Below are 11,530 nucleotides of genomic sequence, written 5' to 3' on the forward strand. Positions count from 1 at the left end.
ATTCATTTTGTTACTGTCAGCACTTCTCCTTATACCTAGGGACTTTTTCTTTTTTTGTGTGCCTATCATTTACTAAAATGTATTTAATCACTTGTCCCTAGCTCCAAGCTATGTACAGCCCTTCGTAAAACTAAAACAGAATTAACCAAATAAAAAACGTTTAAAAAAGTAACAAATACAGAATCCTCCTCCTATTTTTCAGAACAACACCTGGACATTACTGTCAATCACTTTATTTTATAATCTGTCTCAATTGCTCTTTTGACGTCCTCATACTACTGGCCATATACTAGGTACAATGCACCAAAATGCATTAATCCTAACACAAACATTAATGTGCATTAACCACATATTAATAATATGTCATTTTAATGCAATTTAACACACAACCTTGTATCAGTCCACATTGACTTTAATACAGACTTAAAATAGATTACCAAAGATAAATGTTAATGGGCTGTGCTACATGCAAAGCCATACAAATCAGGACATTAATATTAAATGTGGGCTAATGCAAATTGCATCGTGTACCGTGATGTGAAATAGCCTACCAGCAAAGCTTTAACTCCCACCTCCCCTACATGCAGTAAACTTCTTCTTATGCCATGCTTCAATGGTTACATCAGGTCACCCTGCCCTCACTAGGCATCTTCTCACCACCTCAACCTGTAACAATGCAGAGGCCCCTCCACCCCGTCACCCCTTTCAGTAATAGATTCCTGAACCCTGTGACACTCCAGGATGGATGCAGGGTCTTGCTGGCCTGATCTTCCTCAGTCACTCGCCTCCATTAGGTGCCCCTCACCCCACCCCCCCATCCCAGGCAGGGAAACAGACACTGGAAGCAAGAGAGAGGATGAGGACCTCTTGCCCTTCGAGTGCTGAATTCATAAATGGCACTAAATGACCTTAGCAAAGATGTCCAAGAGGAATTTTATACGTGCTTTTTACAGGAGTGTTACTCGGTTCTATCGTCTCTGATTCAGGTTGATCCACGAAGAAGAGATCTTCCTCTTGCTTAACTCTCATTGAGAACACGGAAGTTACAATCGGAAGGCCTGTTATGAAAAAAAAAAGAAACAATCACATCTAGGACGACTCACCAAGCACCCGCTAATATTGCATTAGGAAGTAGATTTAAAATCTCCAAAATGTTTGATGTTAATGACCCATCTCCTGGGTTCTGAAAACGCAAAGCCCTTTAAATCCAGAACATTTACTTACTAACGGTGGGATCATTCATGTTTTCTTTTTCCTCCCGCTCATAACGTTGAGTGAAATATTTCTCCTCCTCCTTTCTAATCTTGAATATGACATCAGGATTAACAATTGAATAGCCTGTCAATAAAAAAAAAAAAAAAAAAGGAAAATTGTATTTAAAATGTGTACTTGTACAACTCCTGGGGGTCTCCTCTTTTTCATGATCTGATGCAGCAGTGTGAGTGTATATGTATCTTTGGGGGGGTGTATTTGCGTGACAAAGTTTGGTGAGAAGGGAGAACTGCAGTTTGCCCCTTGATTAAGATTATACCTCGGAGGATTTCTGGTACAGGCATTTATATTCATGGCCCTCTTAGGTGGAGACATTGCAGGTGTCAGTTTTCTCTGCAAATACATGCTCTCTGAGGGAGAAGACATCCCATCTTCTTGTTAGGAGCAACCAAGAAAGAAAACTCAAGTCCTGGGATATAAGGATAACTCCAGCTAGAGGCCAGTGAGAGGGAGAAAGGGGGATGGGTGACCGGTGACACCTGGAGGGGATTACATTTTGTACAGTGTAGATGTAAGGGCACTGCTAGGAGGTCCTGTCTTCTGAGACAGGACTGTTTTACATGAAGCTCGCCCTCCTAATTTTAATTTTTTCTTTCATAGTTTCCTTTTAGAAGGGAAGTAAGGAGGAGTAACTATTTGGGGGCCAGATTTATTAAGCCTCTCTCCCATTTTGTGTCTTATGGGAAAAAATCCTTAGTGAATCAGGTGCTTTGTAAGAAATACAAAGCCTAAACCTCTTGCGTCTGTCTTAGGAGCAGAATGCCTTTTTGGGTCGTCTTCTTGTATACCACGCGCCATATAATAAGAAATCCTCTTTGGAGGCTTTGTTACGGCTGCTCTCTGATGTGAGTATACTGTACCCAAATCTGTCGTCTCTGGGTGATTTCAATGTTCACTGCAATTTCTACCCTTCAGAGTATGCCCTTGAGTTTCTGACCAGTTTATCTACACAGGGAATTTCCTTTCCTACACATATTTAAAGGGGTCACTCACTAGATTTTGTTTTTCCAAGGAGCTCATTAGGACTGTCTCTCACAATTGGTCAATTATTTTCCATTCCTGATGTTTGGCCTGATCATTACCCAATTATTCTTTCTTTGATGGGGTTGCAATAAAAAAAAATACATTTTTAGTGAGGTCAGTTCAGTCCATTTGTCACCTACAAGATTTATAGACACCTACAGCTCGATATTCAAAAGCCATTCTGACAGAAATCTTAAAAGCTGTCTAAATGGCAAACCAGCATATTCAGCCACTTATCTGTTCCAGGTGCCTTCCAATTGAATTCCATGTGATCCTATTCCAGCAAATTTGGTGAAAGAGGCCACTGAAGGGCTGTTTGATCCTATTCAGAATATAATCAATGCCTCTTTGAGAGAAGGCCAGTCCCTTACAGAACTGAAGAAAGTATTTACTTTCTTTGGGTAGGGTGATTGAGAATAGTGTGGTATGCAGCATAGTTTATGCGAAGATGACATGCAAATCTGGTGTGGAGTAGAGCAGAATCATACAGGCCAAGCTGAGACACTGAATCGCTGCTCACATAGTTGGGTGCCAACAAACTTATTCTAAACCATCTTAAAACTGAGGTACTCTGGTTACCCCATCCAAATTAATCTCCTTCACCCCCTCAGGTGATCATCATCAAATAGACTGGTGGCCTTAAGCAGTGAGGTGAAAACGTTGGGGGTGATATTGGACTCCTATTTAAAGTTTCATAGCCATATCAGTAATATTCTTAAATTAATTTTTCTTCTTCATTGTATTCATAATCGCTATCCTTTCTTAGGGAGGGACGATTTGGAAACGTTGATCCATGCCCTGGTTTTGATTCGCTTGGATTACTGTAACTCTTTATGCGGTCCTACCTCAAAAATCACTGAGCTGTTTTCAGATAGTTCAGAATACTGCAGCTAGGATTTTGCTTCATTAAAATCTTTACACTGGCTGCCAATGAATTCCAGAATTAAATTTAAGATCTTATTTGTGGGCTTATAAAGCTTTAAATAAAACTTAGCCCCTAAATATTTGTCTACTCAACTGACATACTATTATTCTCAGAGGTCATTATGCTCTAAGGACTAACTTCAATTGAGATAACAGTAAAGATCAGATTTGTGGGTTCAAGGAAAAACTCTTTTCCATGCCATGGGCCTACAGTGTGGAACCTGCTGGGTAGTCTAGTCCAGTGTAGAAATTCTTGTAAGGCCTGATTGTTTAGTTTAGCTTTTATGTAATAAATTATTTGGTACTTTATTAAAGACAGGGACAGTAATTTTCAAAGGGGCACGAGGGCACACGCTCAGGGACATGACTATTTTATAACATTTGTGCACATACGTATATCATAAAATAGCCTGGGCACACGTATGTATGTGCCCTATTTTGCAACTGGATGCATACATCTGGGTATGAGCCATGCAAGTGGGGGATTTTTATAACCAGTGTGCATCTGCGCCACGACCAGTTTCACCAGTTCACCCAGTGTAAAGGTAGGTCTAAAATGTGTGTGGTAAACAAAAAAAGAATACATGCCTTGATCTTTTCCAAATATTTATTAGAGACATATAGACGTATTCATAAAAATGCCCGACTCAGGCTGAGTTTCGCAGCTCTACTCGAGTAGAGACTGAATACATGATGGCGTTTTGCAAGTGATCTTTCAGTGTTGGTTCACAGTGACCTTCCCTTGATGATTTTATACGCATCTGAGATTCTTGATTGCCCAAGCCCCTTGGACAATCAAGAAGGCAGCGGCTGTTGAGCTGCGAAACTCGGCCTGAGTCGGGCATTTTTTATGAATACGTCTATATGTCTCAACTTTAATAAATATTTGGAAAATATCAAGGCATCTATTCTTTTTTTGTTTACCTGACGGCCATTATAGATCGCCTACCTCTTTGTTTTCTAAAATGTGTCTGTGCACTGTAGAGGACAGAAAAAGCATATTTACCTCGTGACATAAGGATGCTGTGAATCTCCTTAATGATCTTCTTGTACAGCTCCTTCTGCCATTCTCCTAGAATGTCCCACTCCACTTCCAAGAAATAAGCAGCGACATCACTGAATGCGACCGAGGCCTGCAACAGCAAACAGGACACCTCAGCCCCTCTCTCTCCAGCATCCTTATAATGTGTGTAGAATAAAGTGTTACATGGCCCCTTTCACTAAGATAAAACCTTCAGTAGAGTATAGCATGAAGAGCACTCTGTTCTCGTAAATATCTGGCATTTTGATTAGCTTGCCTAGTCTCAGGGCTGGCTTTTGGATAGAGCAAGCAGAGCGGTTGCCTGGGGCCCTGTGCAACAGGGCCGCCGCCGGCCCAGGGTCACACTCTTCCCTGTGGTGCCTACTGCAGCCATGCATGCCACAACTCAGTCCATGCAGACCCTCGGGAGTGGGAGGAGCAGCAGCAGGGGCCTGTGCTGTCAGAGCCACCATTCCTTCCCATCTATGCTGGCCCTCCAGGCATGTTTAAAATGATGATCTTCTGCATCTCTAGGTCAGCATACAGTTAGCCCTGGCCCAAATGTTTTCCTTACATACCTGTGCCAGCCCTGCAAACATGTCTAAATCTTGTAAGCTGGCACAAGGTGTAACAGTGGTAACAGCTCTGCTGCTAAACAGGTATTTTGCCTGAAGAGGTGGCAGGAGGAATATGCAGATGCAGTGGTAGCAGAGATGAAGGAATGGTGAGGCAAGAGGGAGATGCTGGAAGGAAGGGAAAAACAGAAAGCAGGTGATGGAGATGGAGATGAAGGGAGGGAGGGAAGGGTTAAGAGACAGGAGAGTGGATACTGGGGATGGTAGTGTTAAGAGGCAGGGAGAGAAAGCTGGGGTGCTGGAGTAAAGAAAGGCACAGTGGTCCCCAAACCTATCCTGGAGGGCCACCAGCCAGTCGGGTTTTTGGGATATCCTCAATGAATATGCATGAGAGAAAATTTGCATGCACTGCCTCCATAACATGCAAATTTCTCTCATGCATATTCATTGTGAATATCCCAAAAACCCGACTGGCTGGTGGCCCTCCAAGACAGGTTTGGGGACCACTGCACAGGAGAGAAAATGCTGAGGGGTAAGAGGCAGGAGAGAGCATAGTGGGAATGGTGGAATTAAGAGGTAGGGAGAGGAAGCGGGGGTAAGAGACGGGAGAGGATGCTGTAGGAAGCGGATAAGAGGCAGTGGGTGAAATCTGAGGGAATGGCTAAAGGGGGGGGGGGGGGGGTTGCTGCTCTCACTGCTCACTTGTAAAGACTGCATGCACCTGCACCCCTGCTAATCTATGCTAAGGACCAGGGGAGGGGAATAGTTTGGGGAGTGCCATCGATGATTTTCACTCAGGATACCATTTGCCCTAGAGCTGGCCCTGCCTGGTCTCCGAAGAAGCTCTGGAAATCGCCACGTGCTGACTCATTCAGGAGGAAGAGGAGGAATCAGTAAAAGCAGCCAGAGGAGAAATCAGTGAAGGAGGAGGTAGCAGCTACTGGAGAGAGGCTGGGGGAGTAGTGGCTGAAGGCAAGAGAGCAGAGAGGGTTGGGGTTGGACCTGGGGAAGAGAGAGAGTTTATATATGGGTTGGGAGAGTGTGTTTGTGTGAGAGAGGGGCACAGTGTGCTTAAGAGGATAGAGAAAATTATTTTACCGGATCAGAAACCATGACAGACATTTCCCTCCTGTTTTCTCTCTGAATTCTGCAGGCTGGAGAGTTCCCTGTTCTGGGTAGATGCTGAGAAAGATGAAGAAAACAGGAGGGGGCCGGGCTGAATCCTGAGGGTCTCAGATTAAGTCCCTCCTCTCCCCCTCTGCAGAGTGAAAGGGACAGATCTGGGGCTGAGGTTTGCAGTCCTTCCAGGGTAGGCAGGAAGTTTCAGCTTTTATTCTGAGTCTTTACTGTTCTTTGCCGTCCTGCACAGCTATAGGAAGAGAAAGCAACAGAGCATGCGCAAAGCTCTCCAGCTGCGATCGTGCTGGGGGAACCCCGGCTCCTTAAGGTGGATCTAAAGATAAACCAGATAGCAGCAACATGTTGGCGAGAGGAGGATTAAACAAGCCAGAGACCTGTTGGGTCCCGTTGCATCTGGGCTTGTAATTTTGCTGTTTTAGGACAATCATTAAGAATAGAAAAAGTACAAATATTGGGGAAAACTAAACAGAATAATGTGATTTTATTGCAATATTGAAAAGTGTATCAACAGTATATAATTTATTAGAATATCAAATTAATGCAATACAATACATATAAAACCGTCAGAATGTACAAACCAGATCTTATAGAGACCAACCAGAGAACATATACAAGGAAACTCTACTGCAAATTGTTGTTGGCGAATAACTGATGATTAAAGGAGGCTCGACATGGCCATGTAATTCAGCGGAAGCAATCGCCATCCTGTTCATAAACAGCAGAACTGCAAACAAACCGAACAAAGCACCTGTGGTGTGGTCAGTACTCCACCTTCATAAATAAAGCCTCACTAAAGCAAGCGCAGCAGTGCAATCCCCTGAGCCATCTTTTAGAAGCTGCCTTGCTGGAGGCGGTTCAGCTGCATTTTCTTTAGTGAGGCTTTATTCAAGAAGGTGGAGTAAAATGTCATTTGAATAGTGCCAGGAATCGTAGGGCCACAAGATTGTCCTATTTGATTTATTTAGGTGTTTTCTATATCGTCGTTCCAAAAGAAGATCACAACGGTTTACAGAATTAGCAGTCATATTCATGGTCAACGGACATATGCTTTGTGTTAATAATGATCACGCTTCCAGTTCCACATCACCAGAGAATATATGTTCTGGTTCATAATTATACATCTTCATTGATATCAAAGTAGTACTTATTTAATTTAGTTCATATTAATTCATTCTAGGACTACATAACAGTAAAAAAAGATTTTAATCGTACTAGAAAAGCCTTTATCTCATACATTATCTATTGATAGTTCGACTAACCTTATCTCTTATCCTGGCAAAGTAAGTCTCAGTATTATGGTTGTTTACGTTAAATCGTAAGCCTTTTTAAAAAGCCATGTTTTCAGTTCCCACTTGAAGTTCTTTTTTTACTGTTATCTGACATAATGGCTCTGGAAATGAGTTCCACAGCTTGGGGTCTGCTATTAGATGTGTGCTTAGATCTTTCTGTGGTTTATAGGGTTGTAGTGTCACTCCTAATGGACATGGGTAGATATTGTTGATGATGCTGAATATTAGTGACAACACTTTATAATGGATTCTGGATTGTACAGGAAGCCAGTGCTGGGCTATCAGCGAGGGGGTGATGTGATCGAATTTCCTTGTCCCTAGAAGTATTGCTGATGCATTTTGTAGTAACTGTAGAGGTTTTAGTAGGCTTGCTGGGAGGCCTAGTAAAAAGGAGTTGCAGTAGTCTTAGTTAGAGAATATAAGAGTTTGTAAAACAGCGCGTGTTATGTTTTTGTAAGGATGTAAACCCTGGGCCGAGATGAGAGATGTCTCCGCCCACAGGGAGGAGCCTTGTGAGCCTCACCGTCGGTAGGCGCGGCCTCAGCGTTGTAGGACACAGCTGTATGACAGAGACTTTATTATGAAGGAAGGAAAGGCAGAGCGGGAGATGCAAATAAGTACAGTTCTGAGCAGCGGGGTATACCCAGGGTGATACTACTGATATGAAGATCTGGTAGTGGCCTGCAATGCGGGGTACTCCAGGAAGTTCCTTCAGACGAGTAAAGATTACCTCAGAAGTGCAGATCCGGTAGTGGCCCGCAGAGCGGGGTACGCCGAGGATATCTGTACTGCAGATGATGAAGAAATAGTCTGAGGTGCAGAAACCCGGAAGTGGATCTTGTAGCTGGTGTGGCAATACCCTGCAGCACAGGGTATACTGGAACAACTTCACTGAAGAAGAAGGGTAGTGGCCCGAGGTACAGGGTACACCGCAAAGAAGCTTCAGCAAAGCAGTATTGTTGAAATCCGTAGTAAAGTACTCACAAGTGGTAGTTCCAGGAGAGCGTCCCGAGAAGTAGGTCAGGTAGTAGTCCAAGGCAGGAAGGCCCTCCGAGGAGTGGATAGCCAGGAACACTGAGAGGGCCCCCGAGGAGCAGGTACCCAGAGTGTCCACACGCCAAGAGAGGAATCTGGAACTGGAAGTCCAAGAATGGAGCGGATTCGGCAACGAGGAAAACTCCTTGCTAACTCATTGAAGCAAAGGGTCGGTCAGCTTAAGTACAACAGCAAGTTGACGTCATTCGGATGGGACGCCCCTGAGGTTCCTTCCATGATGTGTACAAAGGAGGCCCTTGAGTGCATGTGTCTTAGGTGATTCCGGAGACAAGATGGCGATTGGCAGCACCCACACCGTCCTGGGGACGCCGGGGAGGTCGGCGGTCATTGACGGAGGCTGCCATTCTTCCTAGGATTGACGGTGCAGGGAAAAAGGAGGTGAGCATGAAAGCTCACAGCCGTCTGCGACCGACGGGCATAACAGATAGGTAATATCCTCTTCTGCAGTGAGATGTTGAGGTTCAGGTGTCTTCCTCGAGAATTCCGACAGGATGAGTGGTTTTAGAAGGGAGATGTGAAAGGTGTTGTGGATTCTAAGCGAGGATGGTAACTGCACGCTGTACGTGACTGGGCCCAGGTGGCAAAGTATTGCAAAAGGCCCTATGTACCTGGGCGCAAGTCGAGCAGAAGGCAATTTTAGGTGGATGAAGTGGGTAATGAGCCATACCCAGGGGCAGATTGGCCTATCGGGGGAATCGGGCATCCCCCGTTGGGCCGATCGCTCCAGTCACATGGTCTGCCATGCGCGGCCGTGACGGAGCCGCGCTCGGCAGACCATGTGATGTGTCCTGGGCCGGCCTGGGTGGCGAATACCCGGGCTGATCCGACATCATGAATCCGCCGCTGGCCATACCTTGTCTCCGGTTTGTAACTGCGAAGCTGCTCTATGATGGGCATCAGAGAACTTCTTAGCCTGTTGCCCAGCTTTCTGGAGAAGTTCTTTAGTGTGTTCCCAAAGCTGATGCATTTCTTGCACCGAAGCCTGGGCTGCAGGAGACGTTACTGACAAAGGCATTGGTGGAGGAGTTAAAGTTTGACGTCCATAGACGAGTTGAAAAGGCGACAATCCTGTGGAAGCTGACAGATGGGAATTCAGCGCGAATTCGGCCCAGGGGAGTAACTCGGACCATTCACTTTGTCTGGAATTGACATAAGCCCGGAGAAACTGTTTTAGCATAAGGTTCGTTCTCTCTGTCTGACCATTGGCTTGTGGATGGTAAGCTGATGTAAGATCCAGGGATATGTCAAACTTTTTGCAGAAAGATCTCCAAAATTTTGCTGTAAATTGAACCCCTCGGTCAGAGAGGATGTGCTTTGGCATGCCATGCAGACGGAAGAAGTGACGGATGAATAGCTTCGCTAATTCTGGAGCTGATGGTAACCCGGGTAATGCCACAAAATGAGCCATTTTAGAAAAGTGATCTACAGGGACCCAGATGGTGTTGTTGCCGTTGGACACGGATAGATCGACAATAAAGTCTGTGGCTATATGTGTCTACGGTTCGCTAGGAGCGGACAGAGGCTGGAGAAGTCCCCAGGGGCGACCGGCCGGTGGTTTCTGTCTAGTGCAGGTAGGACATGATTCCACGTAGGCCCATACATCTTCCTTCATGGAGGGCCACCAGTAGTATCTTTGCAGGGTGGTCAGCGTTCTGGATTGTCCAGGGTGACCTGCAAGCAGAGTGTCATGGCCCCATCTGAGAATCTTCTTGCTGAGTGTCCGAGGGACCACTGTCTTCCCGGCTGGAACCTTGTGGGTAGCTGAGCGAAGTACCCCGGTAGGGTCAATGATATGTCGCGGAGTATCAGGGACATCCTCCGGTGAAAAGGAACAGGAGAGAGCATCCGCATGGGTGTTCTTGTCCGCTAGGCAATACTTCAGGAGGAAATCAAATTGGTTAAAAAATAAGGACCAGCGGGCTTGTCTGTGGTTCAAGCGTTGCACATGACATACATATTCGAGGTTTTTGTGGTTGGTGTAAACCGTTATCTGATGTTGCGCATCCTCGAGCCATGGGTGCCATTCCTCAAACACCAATTTGATTGCTAGTAGCTCCTTGTCTCCTATCCCGTAGTTTCGCTCGGCAGGGGAGAAGCGCCAAGAGAAAAAGGAACAGGAATGTAAGGTGTGGGTGTCGCTATGTGGACTAAGGACAGCACCAACTCCGATGTCCGAAGCATCCACCTAGACGATGAAAGGTCGTCGAGGATCTGGGTGGCATAGACATGGCTCTTTGAGGAATGCCTTTTTGAGTTCCTGGAAGGCGATCACGGCTTCTAGAGATCACTGAGAGGGATTGGTACCCTTCCGTGTCATGGCTGTAAGAGGCGCGGTCAATGTAGAATAGTGAATGAATGATCTGTAGTAGTAAGTGAATCTGAGGAATCTTCACAGAGCTTTTTTTTTTTTTTTTAACATTTCTTTATTGATTTTTTCTCATACCTGAACATAATGGTGCCTAACAACGGCACATATAAAAGTAATAACAAGGATAATTCTTCCAACACCCCAGCCTCCCCCCTGCAAGAGCCAGAGTCAAACGTTTTTTCACCCTCTCAGGGTGTGGAGCCACACGTTGCTGAGTCCTTGTACGTATATTTGGTAACAGTTGCAATGAGGACTTGCTTAGAGTGTGGTAAAGATGTCCAAAATTTGTTCCATATGGCATAAATGTCGTGTCTGGCAGCCAGCGACCCAGCCCTAGCTGACATGTATTCATGCTGCAGTAATTGAGTTAACCGGGCATGCCATTGATCACCATAAGAACATAAGAACATAAGAAATTGCCATGCTGGGTCAGACCAAGGGTCCATCAAGCCCAGCATCCTGTTTCCAACAGAGGCCAAACCAGGCCACAAGAACCTGGCAATTACCCAAACACCTAGAAGATCCCATGCTACTGATGCACTGATGCAATTAATAGCAGTGGCTATTCCCTAAGTAAACTTGATTAATAGCAGTTAATGGACTTCTCTTCCAAGAACTTATCCAAACCTTTTTTGAACCCAGCTACACTAACTGCACTAACCACATCCTCTGGCAACAAATTCCAGAGATTTATTGTGCGTTGAGTGAAAAAGAATTTTCTCCGATTAGTCTTAAATGTGCTACTTGCTAACTTCATGGAATGCCCCCTGGTCCTTCTATTATTCGAAAGTGTAAATAACCGAGTCACATCTACTCGTTCAAGACCTCTCATGATCTTAAAGACCTCTATGATATCCCCCCT

At 45.0% G+C, this 11,530-nt stretch overlaps 1 protein-coding gene across 1 annotated transcript in view; it reads right to left on the reverse strand.

Annotated features, from left to right (window-relative positions):
• The window catches only part of LOC115087422 (gastrula zinc finger protein XlCGF26.1-like), a 28,682-nt gene extending 22,499 nt beyond the window's left edge, over positions 1–6,183 (reverse strand). Inside the window, exons 1-4 of the mRNA XM_029594606.1 lie at positions 5,914–6,183; positions 4,226–4,352; positions 1,225–1,338; positions 945–1,058 (exon numbers count right to left, since the gene is read on the reverse strand). Coding sequence (XP_029450466.1) covers positions 945–1,058; positions 1,225–1,338; positions 4,226–4,352; positions 5,914–5,937 — 379 coding nt within the window. The 5' untranslated portion in view covers positions 5,938–6,183. The remainder of the gene's footprint in view (positions 1–944; positions 1,059–1,224; positions 1,339–4,225; positions 4,353–5,913) is intronic.
• Positions 6,184–11,530: the final 5,347 nt, after the last annotated feature.

This window comes from Rhinatrema bivittatum, chromosome 3 (assembly GCF_901001135.1).
Source record: "Rhinatrema bivittatum chromosome 3, aRhiBiv1.1, whole genome shotgun sequence".
In the NCBI taxonomy this organism is placed as follows: Eukaryota; Metazoa; Chordata; class Amphibia; order Gymnophiona; family Rhinatrematidae; genus Rhinatrema; species Rhinatrema bivittatum.